Below are 19,112 nucleotides of genomic sequence, written 5' to 3' on the forward strand. Positions count from 1 at the left end.
GGAATAAACGGCGGCGACGCTGTTGCTACCGGCAAACGAAAGCGAACATTACGCTTGTTAATGGACTTTTAAGATATTTACTACCCGTACGTCTCGAGCTAACGAACATACGACTCCCAGCAGGTTGCATCAGCTTTTATAATACGGTTTGTACATATACGTCCGGCAAGCGCAAAAAGATTTATTATCGCCAATAGAGCTCTCGGTGACCCTGCAACGCGAGAATAGACAAAGTTTCACGCATAAGCTCGATATCACGCAATTTTCGAACTCGCTTTTGCAAAGTTTTCGCTCTCGATGTTTGTTCACGTGTCACAATGGTTATCTCGTCGATAAGCAGTCGAGCATAAATAATATAAAGGACAAATATGATTCTACTCTTTGAAAATACACTCGGTACGATAGCAACCGAGTGTGGAATAGAGAAACGTAGATATATCCTACTTTTGTGAGGAAGACCGATTGGAACGACGTTGAACGACAATGGAAATAATCGTAATTATTTTTTCGGTGGGTCTTGAAAATAATTTTCTCGAGGAAAGTTTAGCCAGTCACGGATATGGCTCGCTTTAGAGAATCGTATCGGGAAATCGTTCGCGTCGCGTTCTTAGGCTGCAATTTGCGAAATGCGCAGACCTCGCAAAACTACCTACACATCTTGCACGTGGAGGAATACCGGTCTAAAGTCCGGGACGAGGAACCGACGAAAAATGCCTCGAACCGGTTCAAGCTCGTTTCGTTTGCGCCTGTAAAACGTGCGGACGGAGGCGGTGGAAGAAAAAAAAATACTAAAAAAGGGACAAGAAAAGCTACGAAGGTAAAGCTTGAGAAGAAAAAGAAACGAGAGCTCCACCTCCGACGTCCGCGGCCTGTCTTCCTCTGCAACCTTCGTCTTACGAACGCGGGGATACAACGTCGGGGAAGGGAAAGATAGAACGATGGAGGATAACTCGTTGTTACCAAAGGGATCGAAGTCGGTTCTGCGAACGTAAAAAAGGTGTAACTCGCTGTCCAAGCGAGCAAAGTAACAGGCGTAAAGCAACGTTTGGCAGGATCGTTCGGAGTAGACGAATCGACGTTTTTCACTTTTTCTTGGAGCTTTGTTAAAAATAAATTCAAACAAACGAACGATATTCTTCGAACAGATAAATCGATCGGAATTCTTGGGTTGGTCGAAATTTCAAAATAATGTGCCACGCGCGCATCCTGTATAGCGGGCAGCTCGCACGCGTTTCCGAGGGGTTGCGGTTAATTTAAGTCGAGGCTGCTTTGCTCCTATCCCCCTCCCTCCCGCCCCTGCCCTCTTCCTTCCGAGCATCCTCTTCCTCGTCCGGTTTCTCTCTCCCTCTCTCTCTCTCTCTCTCTCGACGTTAATGCTGCCAGCTGCCGAGGCAGCACACGTACGCGTATATACACGGAAATACACGGAGTACAATTGGGCAGGATGCGAGCATCCTTTTCGAAATAAACGCTAGGACGTTGACGAAAAGCTCGTTCGCGTAGTCTTTCTTCTCGTCGATCGACGTACTTGACGACTCAAACGTCACGATCGATACGTAACGAAACGAGCGTGACGTTTGAGTCACGTTTTTTGTCGAACCGATCGATTGTTCGAGCACGTACGTACTCGACAAATATACCAATTAATGCGGGACGTTCCTCGTTCGTTCTCATACGTCTTCGAAGAAGCTTAATAAAAAGTAAAATTTCCAAACTTGTCGTTCTTTCTCGCTTAAAGTCCGTTCGAAAAAACATGAATGACGCTTCGAAAAACATCGTCGAAACATCCGTGTGTGCACGAAGAATCGGATTTTACGTGGATGTGTCTGTGTGATTCATGAATCGTAAGAAATGTTTTTCTTGCGCAGAGAGAGGGAGAGAGAGAGAGAGAGAGCACGCTCGCCCGCTCACCCCGGAGATATCGTTAACGACTACTACGATTGCGTCAGACTCTCGTCGGAAAAAATGGCAAAAAGCAATCGATACGATCGCAAAATAGCCTGCGGTGGAACGACTCCGTTCAGCGGAGGTGTAGCGATCACGCGTGCGTGATAGGTATACTTGCGCGCATAGACGAACGTCCGGATTCGATGAAAACGCCGTCGAACAAACGCAACGAGGTTGGTTCGGAAAATCACATGCAACGATGATATTACGCCTTATTCGCGTAGGAAACCTTTCGTAAATATTCGTATGTTTTCTTACTCGGAGGCACCACGTCCTTCTTCTTCGAAAAGTAACAACTTGTCTCTGTTCTAATCGCGTCGTATATCAAAAGAACGAACGATAAGATTACTTCGTGAAGGTATATACTTCCTTTCGTACGACGACGTTCGAATTTGCATCGTCTCCCGGTACGTGGAGGGAACGTGGAGCCGTATAGTCGCGTTCTCATTAACGCAATAACGTGAACACGCAACTGGCGTGACTCGAAACTCGTTGCAACGCGCGCACGTGTACGAAAAAAAGAGGCGGTAGCGTTGCCTTCTCTCTCTCTCTCTCTATTGACGTAATCGACGCTTAGGAAGTATCTACTACGTTTAGTTTTCTAGAAAGACAGAGACGAGCGTGTATCGCGCGATTGGTACACGCGCCGACGATTCTCTCGGTTCCGAAACGTTCGATCGCTAACTCCACGCAAGGTATCGCACCTGTTCGTAACGATCGTTACGAAATCGGAGCAAGTTCTTTGGCAAAGTTATTGGCCAATTCCGATCGGATGGACGCACTTCTGTAATAACGAATATCCCGTGACATTGATTTCTGCATGATGCTAATAACGATAGAAGCAAAGTTCACGGGTAGATACGTTAATCGTAAAAGGAATAACGATGATCGTTGTGCGAAAAGTTATCGAATAACTCGATAATACGTGTGTCGTGTATTCGTCAATCCGATATCTCTTTTGTAATTATCAAAAAGTAATATTTTCCAAATGGAGCACGAGCTAAGACCTTCCCAAATGATTCGAGCGAGGACCGCGGCGGCGACGACGACGACGACGAAAACGATTCTCACGCGTTGACTCGACGAGTAAGCCGAAAGATCGTACTCGCGCGTTACGTCCTTTCGCAATGGACGAAGTACGATAGGTGTACGTGTACGTATCGTACGCGTATGTTTACACACTCGAGCGATCGGGCACGATACTACGAGTCGTCATCCATCCTCCCCTCCTTCGACCTTCGCCTTCCTCTTCGAGCCTCGAGACGCGTCGAGCTGGCCCGGCTGAGAGATCACGAGATAGGCTTGCCGGCATTGATTTCAAGGTCGAGCCGCTTCGAGCTTTTCCAACGTACCGTGAATCGGTGCGTTCCGCGGTTTCCAAGGACCACCGAGGTATCGAGGCGATATCGCGAAGAAAGCAGCTACGTGCTCAGATGTATCGCGCGAACGTTTCTCGATCAAAACGATAGGTGCAAGGGACGACGAGAAAAGGATTCCTCCTCGACCGAGGCTCGACGCGTCGCGCGATGCGCCGTTTCGCCTCGCGAGACGTATCCTCGCTTCGATGACCCAGTTACGCGATCAAACTCGGCGACCCCTCGGAACGTGGTCGCAGCTACACAAATTCATGCGTAAATTCGTCGCGACGCTTTTCGAAGGTCGCCGAGAGATACTCTACTCTTCGATGCGAGAGCATCGCCTTCCTCCCTCTCTCTCGAGCGAGCGAGCGAGGTAACAGCGGTTCGTTGATCCTTTCGCGATTTGGTCGATGTAGGTGGATAGGCGTATCGGAGCCTCGTCGGAAGGACAAAGTTTCAAAGTCGTTCCCACGAGGAGGCCGATCGAGAACGGCGACAACGATCTTCGCTCCGTAAATAAGGTTCGCGCGGACTCGCTGGCATCCGTCCGTTTCTACCGTAACGTCCGCGATCTGTCCGAAACGAGACAAATACTCTTAAAGGATAATGACATCCGACAAGAACGTATTCTTTCCCCTCGTCGAGAGCGTTAATACGTCTTCCTCCTCCGTCGTCTCCCGACGATCCAGTTTTGCGCGGTTCTTCCTGCTCCACCGTGGGACTTTTTTAGCGGCGAATTAGAGACGACCAGCCGGATGTACCGTATATCTACCGCACGCTTGCTCACATACGCTTGCACGGTACGGTTCGTGCAAGCTCGCTAGAAAATGACCCGACGTAAACGAGATTACGTCCTCTTCGAACAGTCGCGTCGATTATGTCGTTTCTGACGATCGATCGTGCGCGCATCGAGATATCGAAGAACTCGAATCCGCGTCGACTCGTTCGTCCGGAAGAAAAACGACGAAGGACTTCTCGAACGGATATCCTCGGTTAAGCGTAATCGGGTTTAGAAACGACGATTCTCTTTCCTTTTATTCTCGACGTCGTCGCAATGACGAGTCTCCGTCGTACGTCAAGTACGTCTTGATCGTTCGATTATAATGCAAAGTAGTTATTCAGGTATATATTCCTATCGCGTATGGACGGTCTCGTCGTGCGTCTACGAAAACGTTCACGTTTTCTTATCGCATCGTTGTTATTCTTTATTTGTTTAACGGCCAAGTTACCTCGATAACGATAGAGAATCAATCGGGTCCGAACAGAGAAATACGACGCGGTAAGGTAGGTTTTACCATTGGGACGAACCCGCCCAAGGAGAGGCGGTCGCGCATCGCGAGGTACTTTTAATCGAAGGAACGATCGCGTTCGATCTACGCTTATCGATATTGCGCTTTTTCGAGGAGATCGAACGTCGAATCGAGACGAAGGACCTTTTCTTCTTCTCAAGCTATTCGTGCGAACGATAAGATCGTTCTCGAACGTTCGTCGCGCGACGAAGGCCGCGAATCGGTGAGCGGCAATGACGCGAGCACGAAAATAGTGGATGGCCGGCCGGCTGAGCAAACAGAGATTTCGACGATAGGAGGAAGGAGATGAGATGAGAGGAGAGGACGAGAGAGAAGCAGCGGCCTAGCGACGAGCAAATTGGAATTCCTAAGGTCACGTCCCGGAAGTCGCGTCGTCCGCTACAAGATCGGCTTCCGTTAGGATCGACTAGGCGCGACGAGGTTCGTCCAACGAATTCGTAAGATCCGATGATTTTCGGAATCGAATTCTCCTCGAGGACTCGACCGACTCGATCTCTTCGTCGACGATCGCCTTTTTTCTTCTCTCTCTTTACCAACTCTTTGGTATTTTCGCAAGACGAATTCTCTCGAACGTAGTCAAAAGTCGGCGGACGTTGTGCAAGATTTGTGAAACGAAGAAAAGAAAAAAGAAGAAAAAACAAGGAGAAGATAATTTATGCCTCGTCAAACAAGAGAAGAGACGAAGCGAGATGAAACGTCGCTCGCGTGCCTTCGGAAATATCTCTAAGCGTTCGTTACGCCTCGTAACGATCGGTTTCTCCTCCCTCTCTATCCGTCTCCGGTCATGTCGCGTATTCGAACGTAATAATCCTACGAGCCTGTAGAACGAGAATGAATGTATAAATAAACGACGATCTTAAATAAACGTCGCCGTTTCTTAGGGATTCGTCGCGACTCTCGGCCGATTCCCCGAGCATGTCGAGGCGATTCGACAGCGAATTGACTTTGATCCTCGGCTTATTTCGTAAGAAGGAGGAACCCTTGGAGAGTGAACATCCCGTGTACACAAGGCGGTCCATTTACGAGGACGACCGAAAACGCGGTTGAGCGTGGAGAAGCGGATTTGCCCGAGGATTAAGCCGTCTCTAGAGTTCGCTGCTCTCTCGTCTCTCTTGGGACTCCGCAGAGAAACGCGGAGCGTACGCGTACCAAAAGGTGGCGGAAGAACGAAAGGACGAAAACGTCGTTCCCTTTTCCCCGTGGCAAGATTTACGACGCAACCGACGTATCTCTCTATACTCGGCTATTTCCAAAAAGGATTCCTTCGTTATTGTCCGAATCTTTCGATTAGCACCGTACGCCACGTCCGTGTACGTCGAACGGATGTACCCGCGAAGGGAGCTAACGGTTGAAGTTCGAGGAAGAGGGTCGCGGATCCCCGAAGGCTGGACGAGTACGACGCGTGCTCGCGCGTCCGGATAGCGTGAGCGGTACACGCCGGAGAGTTCTTTTGTCGCATTCTGCTCGTCGCAAGTTTCCTTTGTGTGTATCCCTCGCTCGTGAGATCGTGTTCGATATATCCGTTTGTCGGCGAAGGGAGATGCTCGTCTCGACGCGACGACGTTGACGCGACGACGTCTCGAGCCCGGAAAAAGCGGATTTTCCATGGCTCTGGAAAACGTTGGGAATTCAATGCACCGGATGTACCGATCGGCTTTACGGCCAACTTCCGGAGTTGTGTATCGACCGCGTTCGAGGCTAACCTATTATGGTAACCATGGAGCGCATCGTCGTCTTCGATCTTGGCCGTCGAAGAAAGAGGAAAATGGAAAAGAAAGGAAAAGAAAGGAAAGGAAAGGAAAGGAAAGGGAAGGGAAAGAAGGGAAGAAAGGATCATCCTCCCAGCTGTCCTCGTGCCATTGACCGACTCGGCGCCGTACAAATATTTACCCGTCCGCCTTCTGACATCCCCCGCGTTATCTTATCTCGTTATTAAGTTCGGTGAATTTGCTCTCGAATTTAAACGTCCTCCGGGCAAGAAGTTTCTCGGGAAATCGGACAACTCGAGAATTCGGCAACGTTAAGAACGATCCGACGATCGGAGTCACGCGTAAAGGCATCCGCTACCTTTTCCGATTTCTACATTCGGATTCTACATATATAGGGAGATACGCGTGCAAGCGTCGAGGATGATGTCAACCCGCGCTGACTAATCGTCCACTCGCGAACCTATGCATCATGGAGGCCTCGAGATTCGTGGTACGTTACCCTTTGTTCGTTCGTCGTTCCTAACGTTGGACGAGAAGGAAACGACGAGTCTAGAGCGAAAAGTCGCGGAGAGTCGCGGCAACGTCGATCGAGAACGCTACTTTGCAACGCGTTGCTCCATACGGCGCAATTACGGGCTCGACGTTTTTCTTTTTTAGCAGAATTATCGTAAACTCGCGCGCGCGTAGCATTATCGTCTCTTTCATCCGACATCGAGTACAGCGAAAATTGGGGTCAACGGGTTAGACTTTCCTCGTCTTCTGTCGCACGTTTCCCGGCTAATCGCGAGTCGACGATCGGCGATATCTCTCGGTTTTAACGAGAGTGATCGAGCGAACGACCCTTGGTACGGATCCATTTTGCGCGTGGACGGTCGGACGCGGTTAATCCGATCGATGCGTCAGGAAGAAATCTCGCGATCGCTTTATCCTTTTTCCCTCCGAGATATTTCAAAAGAGCAACGGGGAACCGGTTCGTTCGCGCGTTTGGCAATACGCGAGCTCGCGTGCTTTAAAAGCTATTTGGCAAGAGATTCCTTGAAAAAAAGAAGGAGAGAAGCCGAACGAAATTCGATATTTGTCCGCGTGCGGTTCGCTCGGGCTCGTCCCGGCTCGCCGCAGGATCGAGGAATCTTTTTCACCGTCGATCCTTCTCTCGTTATCTCCGAGGTACGTGCCTTCGCGCAGATGCCTTCTACGCTCACGGACGCATCTGCTCGGGCAAGAACGAAAAGGAGAGGAAATTGCCGCGCGAAGCAGCCCAAGAGAATGCGCGCGTTGTGCTCTCCGGACGCGAGATACCCGAACGCTGCACCTGCCCCTGTGCCTGTGCCTGTGCCTGTGCCTGTGCCTGCGCCTGCGCTTGTGCCTACCTTTCTTGGCCTCCTGCCTCAGCCGTTCCGCTTTTCGTCCGATTACCTCGTGGCACGGACCGTACCCGAAAGGCCTGCCTACCGGAACAATGCCTATCTTCTACTCTCTTTTACCCGACCTTTCCAAACCTGGACGCTCTCTATTTTCTTCTGCTATTTTCAGGGACAAACGTCTCTTCTTCCCTCCGTTCGTTTCTACGGTCATCGATACGAATAACATCGATGCAAAGATATGCACGAGTCTCGAAGAATCTCGATCCTTTTCGAATCGAGTTTTATCGCGCTCGTGCAATCTTCTCTCGGCGAGAATCCCACCGACACCGCGTCGAGTTTCGCAAACCGGAGGAACGTACTCGAATCTATCGTCGTATTGTTTGCGAATTATTGCGACACGCGCTGCGTAGGGGGGCTTTACATAATCGTAGGTGTGTCATCGAGAGACCTTCGCGAGTCCACTTTTCTCGACAATTTTTTCTTTCTTCTCCCTTCCTTTTTTCTCTTTTTTTTCTCCTAGCTGTCGGGGTCGGTGCTACTCGGGACGGATCGATCGTTGGATCCAAGGCGGAGAAGCGACCAGAGAGAGAGAGAGAGAGAGAGAGAAAACTTTTTGTCGCGTTTCCGACGCAAACGCATCTCGCAAATCTCCTCGGACTCGCTCGTGCTCGAGCTACCACCCTTCGACCTGTCGTCTCGGCCGAGACGACAACGGCGTCGTTCTATCAGCGTTCTTTTATTAGCCCTCTCTTCCCTCGTCGAAGCAAACGACGCGTTACGTAACGCGTTGCGTGCGTGAATACTGGAAGAAGAAACAAAAAAACGTTCGAAAAATCGATTCGAACGAATGCACGCGTAGCCCGACGGCAGAGTTCGATAACGAGTATCCGGTGTTATCGAACGTTTCGCTTCGACGATCGTGAGAACTCGTCGTCGTTTCCATCAGATGACAGCACCGTCCGTTTCTCTCGGTTCTTACTGGCACGCGAGAGCACACGTTTTACCTTCGATCACCGGCGAATGAAATTTAACGGACGAGAGAATCGGACGTTCCCTGGACCAAGATCGGTACAAGGTCGAGAGATCGCGGCGAGATATCGGAGATATCGTGGATCGATTCTTTCGGCCACGCGTAATTCCGAGGACGGAACGATGCTCGCAGCGCTCCCTCCGTTTGGCAGCACCGTCTTCCATCGTTCCAAGGAAAGAATCGAGCCAGCCGTGGCAGCAAGTCCAAGTCGTTGCATCTCCGTCGCACGTGGTCCGTGCGCGTCACGAGTCGTGACGAATCGTCGAGGGTTGACATATAAATTTTCGCGATCCTCCGTAATTGCGTTGGAGATCGCATACCGATCGATCGATCGATCGATCGATCGATCCGCCGCAACCTCCGACTTCGACGATCGAAGAAAGAAACCTAGAAAAGAGAGTATTTCCCTCGTGGACGGTTGGCTCGCGCGGCAAGGGGAGACGCCTTCGAAGGTGGCGGCAGCTCGACGGACGACGATGTCGAAAGATCCGGAAGGGAAGGAGAGGACGAGAACGAAGGCGGATCCGGGCGCGAGCAGATACGGGAACTTCATGAATTACTACCAATTTCGTAGCGCGGAAGAGCGCGTGCGGCAACTTCCGCGCGACGACGTCTGGCGGTCCGTTCGTTCCGACCGGAAATACGTGGGACTAGACATCGGCTGTAATGCGGGGGTAAGGCCAGACACAGCAGCTGTCGGAAGCCGGCACGCGAGCTCGTTCCATCCCCTTCTTCTCGCTCTCACTTTTCCTTCCTCCTTCTCGATTCTCTCCGTCGGAGTGCTAAGAGAAAAAAAACAATTCTTTCTCGTGTCACACGCAGGAACTTACGTACGAGCTGTACGATTTTCTCAGCGTCAATTCGAGGAGCGCCGACGGCGATAAACCCGACGTCTACGTGCTCGGCATAGATCTCGATCCGATCCTCGTCGAGAGATCGCGCGAGGGCAATCCTCGTCCGGATCGAGTCACCTTCGAGCACTTGGAGTTTCTCTCGTCCGAGCGCGACCCGACCATCTCGAGATATCTCGAGGAACTGGGAAGGTGCCGTTTCGACGCGGTCTTTTGTTTCTCCGTCTCCATGTGGATCCACCTGAATCACGGGGACGACGGTTTGGTCGAGTTCTTTCGCAAGGCTTGTTCCATCTGCGACACGATCGTCGTCGAGCCGCAACCTTGGAAGTGTTACAGAAACGCTTCGAGGAGATTGCGATTGGCCAACTTGGAAGACTTCCCTCTGACAAAGAAGTTGGAACGCAGGGGCGACACGTCGGACCAAATAGAACGGATCTTGACGGATCTGTGCGACTTTCGAAAGGTCGTCGTGACCAACGGGAACGATTGGGAAAGAAAGATCATGATTTTCGCGAGAAACCGAGATCGATCCTCTGTAACGACGATGTAAACCCATTTATAAATAAAACGAAACGAATTATTCTTTAATCGTCCCAAGGAAGACGCGATCCGTATCGAGGAAGAAACGATCGATATCGCGCGTGAAACGAGCGTTTCGAGGGAGAGAGAGCCCGTGGAGAAGGAAGGCGAACGCTGCACGCGAGCGTGCGCGCGTTACGGTCCGGTCGGTCTAAGGCCGGCAAAAAGAGCATTAAAGTTACAATTGTTTAACGGAAAGGATCGCGAGAGCGACGCAAGATGGCAATACCGTACGAGCTTTTTCCTTTCCACCAAGCGTGACGCGTATGCGCGCAACAACAAACCGATCGTGAGATGAACTCTGCGAGCAAGGTAAGCGAAAAAAAGGCGCTCATAGTCGATGATTTTAGGCACTTTCCCGCCACATAGTGCTTAACGGTCGTTCTCTCCCCACCGTTCTCCGTCTTCCTTTTTCTACCGCTCTCGAGTCACGTGCATTCCGCGCTCTCTCCTTTTCTCTTTCCCTCTCTCTCTCTCTCTCTCTCGCTGCACGCTCGCTCTCGCTCTTTCTCTCTCTCTCTCTCTCTTCCTCTCTGCCCGTCCGTCTAACAACAGCAATGGAGCCTGCGAGTGGACAAAAGGTTATGTTTACTTTTGCTTGATCGCGAAGAAAGGAGAATATTTGATCTTTTCTTACTTTCGCGTCTCGTCCGAGATAAGAACGAAAGATCGAGTTCCTTCCGTCTCATCGACATCTCTCTTCTTTTCGTTGTACTTGCAGGTCGGTGAGATTTTCACCGCGGCCGGAGCTGCCTTCAACAAGCTCGGCGAGCTGACGATGCAACTGCATCCAACGACGGACTCACCGGCAGGGTAATTTCAAATCGAAACGTGCATACATACGTATATCGCCCATTAATCCGTAGGACGGTAGTTCTCACGTAGTTTTTTTCTTTTTCTCTTTGCGTCTCTCGATCGTGCGCGCATACGTTCGGCGTTTCGTGGTCGCCATGACGGATGGCGTCACGCGAAGCGGACCAATCGGGAACGCGCAAAGTCGCAGCGAGACGCGCGCTTTTCGAATCGCGACTGACGGATATTTCTCCGAGAGCGATCTTTTCTTTGCAGTTTGCTCGTATATACTACGTGCGTGCGTGTAAACCGTGTGCGGATATACGTATGTATGTGCGCGCGTGTTACGTACGCGTGCACGTAAGCGTATGTACGTGTGTACGATGTATGTATGTATATGCGTACGTCCTGTCGATAGTAAATGGACTGACGAGGAAATTGAGATGCTCCGTCACTCGGTAAAGACCTTCAGCGAAGACTTGAACAAAATAAGCGAACACATCAAGGGACGAACGGTGTAAGTTGGGACGAGCGAGACCGCGTCGAGACGTCGCAACGGTCTCTCAATTTCTAAGTCAGCCTCGACGAGACGTTGACCAATTCGTTCTACCTATCTTTTCAGCTCGCAGATTCGGACAACGTTGAAGAAGAAAGCGTTCGAGGAAGCGGGTGTGCCGATAAGACAGCAAACTCAACAGTCTACGGTGGTGCAACAGCAGGGATCCAAACAACAGCAGAGCGGCGGTAATCAAGGTCTGATCGGAAAGTCCGCGGAAGTTACATTGAATATGTTAAATGCACCCGAATCGGAGGTGGACGTCGAAGGACTGCCCGAGGATTGTCAAGTGAAGCTCGAATTCGAAGGTGCCACGGAAGAGGTAGCTTCCTAACTTTCCACGACGTATTATCCACGCTCATTATTTTAACCTACGAGTCGGAAGCGAAGCTGCGATCGATCTTGTACGCTCGATTGGGCCGAGTCCGAAGCGAATACGATAAAAAGATCTTTTTCAAATAAACTTTATCGAAAAAAAAAAAAAAACATTTGAGAACGCGTGTTTCTTTGAACGATCCTTGACCAAAGAAAAAAAAAAAAAAAGAAAAAACGGACGGAGACGGCGACCAATCGAAATCCTCTCGCCTGGATCGCTCCGTCTCGAGTTGGCAACCCTTCCCGTTCGATCTAGAGACTTTCGCGGGCGTCGGTTGGGAGACTCGTCGTCGTCGTCGTCGATACTCTGCCGCCGTCGTCGGGCAAACGGACGGGTCACTCGTGTGTGACGCACGAGCGTTTGACAGATAACGATCGCGGCACGATGCAATTTTTGTGACCAGTTTCTCTCGTTCGAGTGGCCGATTGAACGAGGAGAAGCGCCTTCCTCGCGCAGTTCGTGTTTCTGGGAAAGTAGAGTCGTCGAGCCGAGCGCGTTCAAAGTTCGTACCGTGGATCCGCGACGATGACGAGTTAGGCCGATACGGAGCGCAAACTCGCGATCGAGCCAGCGGCAGCACCTGTGGAGCCTCGACCTTTTCCAAATAGAACGAAGGCTAGGAACTCTCGTCGAAGGATCGTCTCGTTGTCGGACCGACTCGACGGACGTCGACGATATCAACGAAATTGAGGAAATCGAGGAATTCGAGATGGAGGGTGAAATCGTAGGGAGCCCTCGGGCGGCTCTGAACCAGATCGCGGAGACGAGCCTGGAACCGACTCTGGACCCGTCTCTGGACCGATCGGAAGACGAGATCGCCCTGCAAGGATTTTGTAGCCCGAAGAAACTACCCTACAGATTTCTCGGACTGGCATTGATGTGCCTGCTCGGTTTCGGTACGACCTCTCGAACGCATTCGCCGAGTTTTTCTCACGCGCGAAGCGCTTGCTAGCCATTGTTTACGTTTGCTTTGTCGGAACAAAGGAATGAAAGAAGGAGTAGGAAGGAAGGAGGTAAACGTTTCCGCGTTTACAACGTGGCGTCGAAAACGTCGATATCTTTCTCGTCTCTTCTCGTTTCCCCTTCGTTCTCGTTCCTTTCTCTTTCGCGACTTTTCGACGTCGACGTTCGGTCGCTGACACGCGTTGGTCGGTTCTCTTCCCTTTCTTCTTTCTTCTCTTTCCACGCGAGAGCGTGTCCATACGTTTCGTCGGAGAACAAAGCTCTCGGAGCGATCGCGCGCGGAAACTTTGATTCCACGAGGAAGGCGTTTCTCAGAAAAATGTGATAAGAGGGAACTCGCGGACGATTAGAACGAAAGGAATTCCAGTGTGACCTACTTCGGAGGAACGTTCCAATCTCGCAGAGAACCTCGAGAAACGCGGTTTCTCTCGTCGCTCCCCCTTGGCGAAGTCTTCTCTATCCCTCGTCTCTTTCCCTTCCTCGAGGACCGTTTCCTTACGCCGCTTCTTTCTGTTTCAGGCTCGTATTTCTGTTTCGACAATCCCGGTGCTCTGCAGGACAATTTCAAGACCGACCTGCAAATGTCCACCAGCAAATTCGTTCTGCTGTACAGCATCTATTCCTGGCCCAACGTAATCCTTTGCTTCATCGGAGGATTCTTGTTGGACAGCGTCTTTGGCGTTCGTTTGGGTACCATCATATACATGGGACTCACTCTGATCGGACAGCTCATCTTTGCCACCGGAGCCATGGTCAACGCGTTTTGGTTGATGATGATCGGAAGATTCGTTTTCGGGTACGTTCACGACCTTACGGATTCGACTGCCGAAACGCCAGAGGTAACGACCGAAGGTATACGATACGCCGTGTCTTTTGTTCGACAGAATAGGCGCAGAATCGTTGGCGGTCGCCCAAAACAGCTACGCCGTACTTTGGTTCAAGGGAAAGGAATTGAACATGGTATTTGGATTGCAATTGAGCTTCGCTCGTGTAGGATCCACCGTCAACTTCTTGGTAATGGAACCGATTTACAATTACGTGTCCAAGTCCTACGCGGGCCCGGAATGTATCGGCGTAGTTCTATTTCTTGCCGCTGTCACTTGCGTGGGCTCTATGATATGCGCTTGCATCTTGGGTCTAATGGACAAACGTGCCGAAAGATTGCTAAGGCGAGGAGAAGGGCAGGAACCGGAAGTAGTTAGCCTGAAAGACGTTAAAGACTTCAAGCCCATATTTTGGCTGATCGCGATCATCTGCATCGCTTACTACGTAGCCATATTTCCCTTCATCGCCCTCGGAAAGTAAGTACCCGTCGTGCGAGATTCGAACGACGACACGGATCTTACGAGATTGTGGTTTCGTTTGTTTCCAGAGTATTTTTCGAAAGGAAGTACCAGTACGATCCTTCGAGCGCCAATACCGTTAATTCCTTGATTTATTCCATATCGGCGATCGCTTCTCCCGTCTTGGGCTATCTCGTAGACAGAATTGGGAAGAACGTTTTTTGGGTCTTTCTCAGCATATGCGCGACCATGGTGGCTCACGTGCTTTTAGCCTTTACATACGTCAATCCGTACGCGTGTATGATACTCATGGGATTCGCGTATTCGATGCTTGCTAGCAGCTTATGGCCTTTGATCGCACTCGTTACGCCAGAGTATCAACTAGGGACCGCTTACGGCATGTGAGTGACGAAAGTCGCCGTCGTCGTCGTCGTCGTCGTCGTTCTTAACCACTCCTTAACCTTTGTACCCTTTTTACAGCGCCCAGTCCGTACAAAACTTGGGCCTGGCCGTCGTCTCCATACTGGCTGGACTCATCGTCGACAGAGGCGGTTACATGATGCTCGAGATATTCTTCCTTGGATGGCTTTGGAGTGAGTTTACGTTGTCAAACGTGTTTTGCGTCGATCGGAGATTCGTAATCGCTCGATCGAATTTGATTGCAGTCTCTTTGATAACCGCTGCTGCGATTTGGGTGTCCGACATGGCAACGAGCGGTGGCTATCTCAACATGACACCGGGACAACGAGAGAAGTACGAAGAAATTCGGCATACCCCGGAAAGCTTGGAAAGGAAGAAGTTGTTGTCGCCCGAGTCTACCTCGGATCTGTCGGTCGACGATCTCTTGCAGCCGCAATCCGACATCAGTATCAGAAATCGCTATTTGTCTCGCGTTGGTGCGATGGTAACGAAACTGTTTTTCTTTTCTCTCACCACCTATTTTTCCGCCTCGACTTTTCGACGAATCAAGGACCGATTCTCGTTGCAGGTACCGCCGCACGCGAAAGCACCCATTCATCGGCCGCTACGATGATACTCTGCGTTTAGTTGAACATAGATGTATTCCTTTGAAATCTCGCTAAAACATTCGCTGTCTTCCTTCTAAATAGCGCTAATCTGTGATAATTTCTTCAATATTTTTTCTTCGGCGTCGAACGGACTGGAGTGTTTTCACGTTCGACGTCGAACGTTATTTCATTTGTGACTAAGTCGACTAATCAAGATTTTATATTGCCAAATATGGAAAGTCGATCGACTCCGCGAACCGTGGGACATGCAATACTGTATTAAGTTTTGACAATGACTAATTATGAATTTTTACGATCGCTCGTTTGCGGGACAGCTACTACGTGGATTAATCTCTACCTCTGGTTTCGTTCGCAAATCGTTGTTACAAATAGATATGAGATTATTCGTTAAATTATATATATATATATATATACGTATACGTATATATGTGTGTATATGTACGTATATATTATACACACCTACGCGTAACCACAAATATGTATATATATATACACGCATATACACGAATATATACGTATATACGTAAGATGCTGTAAACGTGTAATATATGTTGATGTGCGAAAAATAAATGTATGACGAAAAAAAAAAAAAAACAATAAGAAAGAAGAGCAAGGAAAAGAAAAATCTCTTTATTTGCCCGACACCACGATAATCGACTAATCGGAAAAAAGAAAGGATGTGTTGTATTCTCTCTCCCCCTCCTTTCGCGTTGGAAGAGTTGCCGAGTAGACGATCGTACTCGGCTCCTCCACAGTCGGTGTGGAGTGTCGCACGTGTACACCGGTTCGAGGTACGTAGGAGCAGCGTGACTTTCCTCGATTTCCTCTTTTTCGTTTAACGATATCGTTTTATCTCGTTTTCGAGATGGGTGTCCACGACAACGCGGATTCCAAGTACAATGTTATGGGTACGTCGAGTTTCTCCAAATTAGCACCGAAACGACCGAACACTGTCGTTTTTGGGGAGAGTCCCGCCAAAGTGCAGAAACACGAGGAGAGTAGCTCGAGTTTTTCGAACGTCGAGAATACAGAAGCAGGAAACGCTAGCGTGCATCAACAAAGAAAATCACTGCCAGTTTATCGACTTCGTAAACGGTGAGACGTTCGTTCGTATCGTTCTTTCCTAACCTTTCTATTCTCTCTCTCTCTCTCTCTCTCTCGTCCGCGTTTCTTTCCCCGTGGCGTTCGAGTCGACTCCATCAATTATGGAGGGAACTTCATTGTATTTTTTTTCCCAAGAACTTGAACAGCGCCTCCGTGCGGCGAGTCGACGGACCATGGCCATCGTTGGTTTTTACCCTTGCCGGTAGATAGCGTTACTCCAAAGGCGCGTTCATTCGAACGTCGGTAACAGGTGGTTTCGAAAATCGTTCCACCTGATAGGAGGAATACAAAGTTGATAGAAATGCGATGTTTACAGGCTTTTGGAGGAGATACGAAGATACAGTACGTTGATCGTTATCGGAGAGACCGGTAGCGGTAAGACGACGCAGATTCCACAACTGTTGCTCTCCTCCGGAATAGCCGGTGTTAGCGGTCGCGTGGGTGTAACGCAACCACGAAGGGTCGCCGCAGTGAGCATAGCTCGCAGAGTAGCACAGGAGCAGGGGGTGGAAACCGGTAAGCTGGTGGGTTACTGCGTACGATTCGAGGACGTGACGTCGCCTCAAACCAGGATCAAGTACCTCACCGACGGTATGATGGTACGGGAAGCGATGACCGACGAGATACTCTCGGATTACTCGGTGGTGATATTGGACGAGGCTCACGAGAGATCCGTTCAGACGGACGTCCTTCTCGGCGTCACCAAACGAGCACAGAATTTGAGGAAGCTGAAGAACTTGCCGCCACTGAAATTGCTGGTCATGTCGGCGACGATGGACGCCGACAAGTTCGCCAAGTATTTCCACGCGCCCGTCCTATATCTCGAGGGTCGGCAGCATCCAGTGAAGATCTATCATGCCGTGAAGAGTCAAGAGGATTATGCTTTTTCTAGCATGGTCACGGCATTTCAAATCCACCGGGAGACACCGGCCAAGTAAGACTTTCTCCGTTTCTTTCGACGACGAGTCCTCCTATACGTACATGCTCGATCACCAAAAGTTTTGTCATGTTCCAGCGAGGACATCCTCGTGTTCTTGACCGGACAGGAGGAGATAGAAAGTGCCGTGGCTAATGCGAAACAGGTTGCCAAACAGTTGGACGGCAAAGGATATCCACCGCTGAAGGTATTTCCTCTCTACTCGGCCCTACCGACTCATCAGCAATTGGAAGCCTTCAAGCCGGCTCCCGCGGGAATGCGAAAGCTTATTTTCTCGACGAACGTTGCCGAGACGTCCGTTACGATAGGTGGTGAGTCCTCCGATATTATTGGATAGCGGACGATCGAGTGTAGACGGATGGGTAGGCGGGATAGGTAGATGGATGGATAGACGGATGGATGGACGATGAGTGGCATAAACGGCTTTGTCGAGGACGGGCTTTCCTACAGGTATTCGACACGTGATCGATACCGGCGTGGTCAAAGCAAGAACGCATCATCCAACGACCGGTCTGGACGTCCTGAAGGTGGAGCAGATCTCAAAGGCGCAAGCTTGGCAAAGGACGGGAAGAGCCGCTCGCGAGGCACCGGGAAAATGTTACAGGACTTACACAAAGGACGAGTTCGAGAGGATGAGGGAGATGCCGGTACCGGAGATACAAAGGTGTTCCCTGGCGGGAGTCGCTCTTCAGCTTCTCGCCATTGGCGTCGATATTACTAGCTTCGATTTTATGGACAGACCACCGAAGGAAGCCGTCGACGTAGCGGTGACGTGTTTGGAAAAGCTCGCTGCCGTTAAAGGTATCTCGATTCGAGTTGTAAAATCGATAGACCCTCCTATTCGACGACGCGCCTTTCAGGTTCTCCGCCGCAGTTGACTACTCTAGGAAGAACGATGTCTTTGTTCCCCTTGGATCCTCGATTTACCAAAGTGATTTTAGCCTCGGTGGAACATCGGTGTCTCGAGGAAGCTCTCACGGTGGTCGCCCTTCTGTCCGGAGAATCGATATTTACCGATCCACCGGCCAAGAGGCAGCAAGCGTACGCCGCCAAGTCTCGGTAATCGTCGAGTAAACTTTCCTCGGTTCGAGCAGCCTACTACGTAGATCGTCGTAACGTTTCAGATTCGCTTCTCCCGAGGGGGACCACGTAACCTTACTCAACGTTTTTCGCGGTTATACGAGCACCAGCAGCCAGAAAAAGGTTTGGTGCCACGAGAATTTTCTACACCATCGGAATTTGGAATATGCCTCGGAGGTACGACAACAGCTCGCCACTTTGGCGGAACGTGCGAATTTGGAGAAAGCCAGCTGCGGAACGAATACCGAGCAGCTTAGGAAGGCCCTTCTGGAAGGGCTCTACGAGAACCTCGCGGAACTGCAAAGGGATCATAGCTACGTCACGGTACTTTGCTAAAACTTTTCTTCCATTCGACGTAAATAGATGGAGAAGGAATCGTTCGATCGAGGTCCGAAACGACCTAGAGATCGCGAACCACTAATCGAATGTTCCGTTCATGCGCGTAGGTGAGCTCGAAACAGCCGGTGGCCATACATCCATCCTCGACGTTACACGGTACGAAACCATCTCTGATATTGTTCACGGAAATCGTTGCCACCGGCAAGTGTTACCTCCGTGATTTGTCCGTCATCGAAAATTCCTGGCTGTCGGAGAAAGGAGCCGTTTCGGTCAAACACGAATGATCGATTCTCGCGTCTTAATTCCCAATGACTCTTTTCGATACAGCCAACAATAAAAATTACCGTTCCACGTATCGAATAAAAGTTACGTCCAAGTTAACTTTTTACTGTCTCTCACATTCCTTTTATCGTACTCGTCTTTAATCTAAGCTCCATCGTAAGGTCCCATCGTCGCTCTGTCTCTCCGATGAACTCGTTTACTCGTGATTTTTCGAAGAGCGA

At 50.2% G+C, this 19,112-nt stretch overlaps 4 protein-coding genes across 8 annotated transcripts; all 4 read left to right on the top strand.

Annotated features, from left to right (window-relative positions):
• Positions 1 to 2,221: 2,221 nt before the first annotated feature.
• LOC127070318 (probable RNA methyltransferase CG11342) lies at positions 2,222 to 10,160 on the top strand. The gene is made up of 2 exons (XM_051008119.1): positions 2,222 to 9,392; positions 9,541 to 10,160. The coding sequence occupies exons 1-2, from the start codon at positions 8,709 to 8,711 to the stop codon at positions 10,120 to 10,122; spliced, it is 1,266 nt and encodes a 421-aa protein (XP_050864076.1). The 5' UTR covers positions 2,222 to 8,708; the 3' UTR covers positions 10,123 to 10,160.
• A 130-nt stretch (positions 10,161 to 10,290) lies between these two features.
• LOC127070325 (chromatin complexes subunit BAP18) lies at positions 10,291 to 11,985 on the top strand. 2 transcript variants are annotated; one of them, XM_051008133.1, is made up of 4 exons: positions 10,291 to 10,463; positions 10,873 to 10,964; positions 11,362 to 11,460; positions 11,566 to 11,985. In XM_051008133.1, the coding sequence occupies exons 1-4, from the start codon at positions 10,446 to 10,448 to the stop codon at positions 11,831 to 11,833; spliced, it is 477 nt and encodes a 158-aa protein (XP_050864090.1). In that variant the 5' UTR covers positions 10,291 to 10,445; the 3' UTR covers positions 11,834 to 11,985. The 2 variants fall into 2 exon arrangements, with proteins under 2 accessions (XP_050864090.1, XP_050864089.1); XM_051008132.1 differs by lacking the exon at positions 10,291 to 10,463 and adding an exon at positions 10,522 to 10,732.
• Positions 11,986 to 12,154: 169 nt separating this feature from the next.
• LOC127070311 (major facilitator superfamily domain-containing protein 1-like) lies at positions 12,155 to 15,746 on the top strand. Of its 3 annotated transcripts, none has more exons than XM_051008103.1 (7): positions 12,158 to 12,771; positions 13,358 to 13,634; positions 13,723 to 14,139; positions 14,211 to 14,522; positions 14,602 to 14,714; positions 14,787 to 15,025; positions 15,110 to 15,746. In XM_051008103.1, exons 1-7 carry the CDS (start codon positions 12,585 to 12,587, stop codon positions 15,152 to 15,154), a joined length of 1,590 nt encoding a protein of 529 aa, XP_050864060.1. In that variant the 5' UTR covers positions 12,158 to 12,584; the 3' UTR covers positions 15,155 to 15,746. The 3 variants fall into 3 exon arrangements, with proteins under 3 accessions (XP_050864062.1, XP_050864060.1, XP_050864061.1); XM_051008104.1 differs by lacking the exon at positions 12,158 to 12,771 and adding an exon at positions 12,773 to 12,888; XM_051008105.1 differs by lacking the exon at positions 14,211 to 14,522 and having other exon boundaries at positions 12,155 to 12,771.
• Positions 15,747 to 15,810: 64 nt separating this feature from the next.
• Positions 15,811 to 18,990, top strand: LOC127070301 (ATP-dependent RNA helicase DHX33). Of its 2 annotated transcripts, XM_051008054.1 has the most exons (8): positions 15,811 to 15,940; positions 16,015 to 16,244; positions 16,570 to 17,187; positions 17,269 to 17,501; positions 17,641 to 17,991; positions 18,051 to 18,249; positions 18,315 to 18,594; positions 18,717 to 18,990. In XM_051008054.1, the coding sequence occupies exons 1-8, from the start codon at positions 15,827 to 15,829 to the stop codon at positions 18,891 to 18,893; spliced, it is 2,202 nt and encodes a 733-aa protein (XP_050864011.1). In that variant the 5' UTR covers positions 15,811 to 15,826; the 3' UTR covers positions 18,894 to 18,990. The 2 variants fall into 2 exon arrangements, with proteins under 2 accessions (XP_050864011.1, XP_050864012.1); XM_051008055.1 differs by having other exon boundaries at positions 15,862 to 16,244.
• Positions 18,991 to 19,112: the final 122 nt, after the last annotated feature.

The sequence above is a fragment of the Vespula vulgaris genome, chromosome 18, assembly GCF_905475345.1.
Source record: "Vespula vulgaris chromosome 18, iyVesVulg1.1, whole genome shotgun sequence".
NCBI classification, from domain to species: Eukaryota; Metazoa; Arthropoda; class Insecta; order Hymenoptera; family Vespidae; genus Vespula; species Vespula vulgaris.

What these genes read in the sequence shown, in the direction of transcription:
- LOC127070325 (XM_051008132.1), top strand. Translation starts at nt 10,709, where the DNA reads ATGGAGCCTGCGAGTGGACAAAAG. An exon ending in AGCCTGCGAGTGGACAAAAG is followed by an intron (nt 10,733 to 10,872) that starts GTTATGTTTACT and finishes TTGTACTTGCAG; the next exon opens with GTCGGTGAGATTTTCACCGC. An exon ending in ACGACGGACTCACCGGCAGG is followed by an intron (nt 10,965 to 11,361) that starts GTAATTTCAAAT and finishes TCCTGTCGATAG; the next exon opens with TAAATGGACTGACGAGGAAA.
- LOC127070311 (XM_051008103.1), top strand. Translation starts at nt 12,585, where the DNA reads ATGGAGGGTGAAATCGTAGGGAGCCCTCGGGCGGCTCTGAACCAGATC. An exon ending in CCCTTCATCGCCCTCGGAAA is followed by an intron (nt 14,140 to 14,210) that starts GTAAGTACCCGT and finishes GTTTGTTTCCAG; the next exon opens with AGTATTTTTCGAAAGGAAGT. An exon ending in CTTCCTTGGATGGCTTTGGA is followed by an intron (nt 14,715 to 14,786) that starts GTGAGTTTACGT and finishes ATTTGATTGCAG; the next exon opens with TCTCTTTGATAACCGCTGCT.
- LOC127070301 (XM_051008054.1), top strand. Translation starts at nt 15,827, where the DNA reads ATGTGTTGTATTCTCTCTCCCCCTCCTTTCGCGTTGGAAGAGTTGCCG. An exon ending in GTTTATCGACTTCGTAAACG is followed by an intron (nt 16,245 to 16,569) that starts GTGAGACGTTCG and finishes CGATGTTTACAG; the next exon opens with GCTTTTGGAGGAGATACGAA. An exon ending in GCGTACGCCGCCAAGTCTCG is followed by an intron (nt 18,250 to 18,314) that starts GTAATCGTCGAG and finishes GTAACGTTTCAG; the next exon opens with ATTCGCTTCTCCCGAGGGGG.
- LOC127070318 (XM_051008119.1), top strand. Translation starts at nt 8,709, where the DNA reads ATGAAATTTAACGGACGAGAGAATCGGACGTTCCCTGGACCAAGATCG. An exon ending in ACATCGGCTGTAATGCGGGG is followed by an intron (nt 9,393 to 9,540) that starts GTAAGGCCAGAC and finishes TGTCACACGCAG; the next exon opens with GAACTTACGTACGAGCTGTA.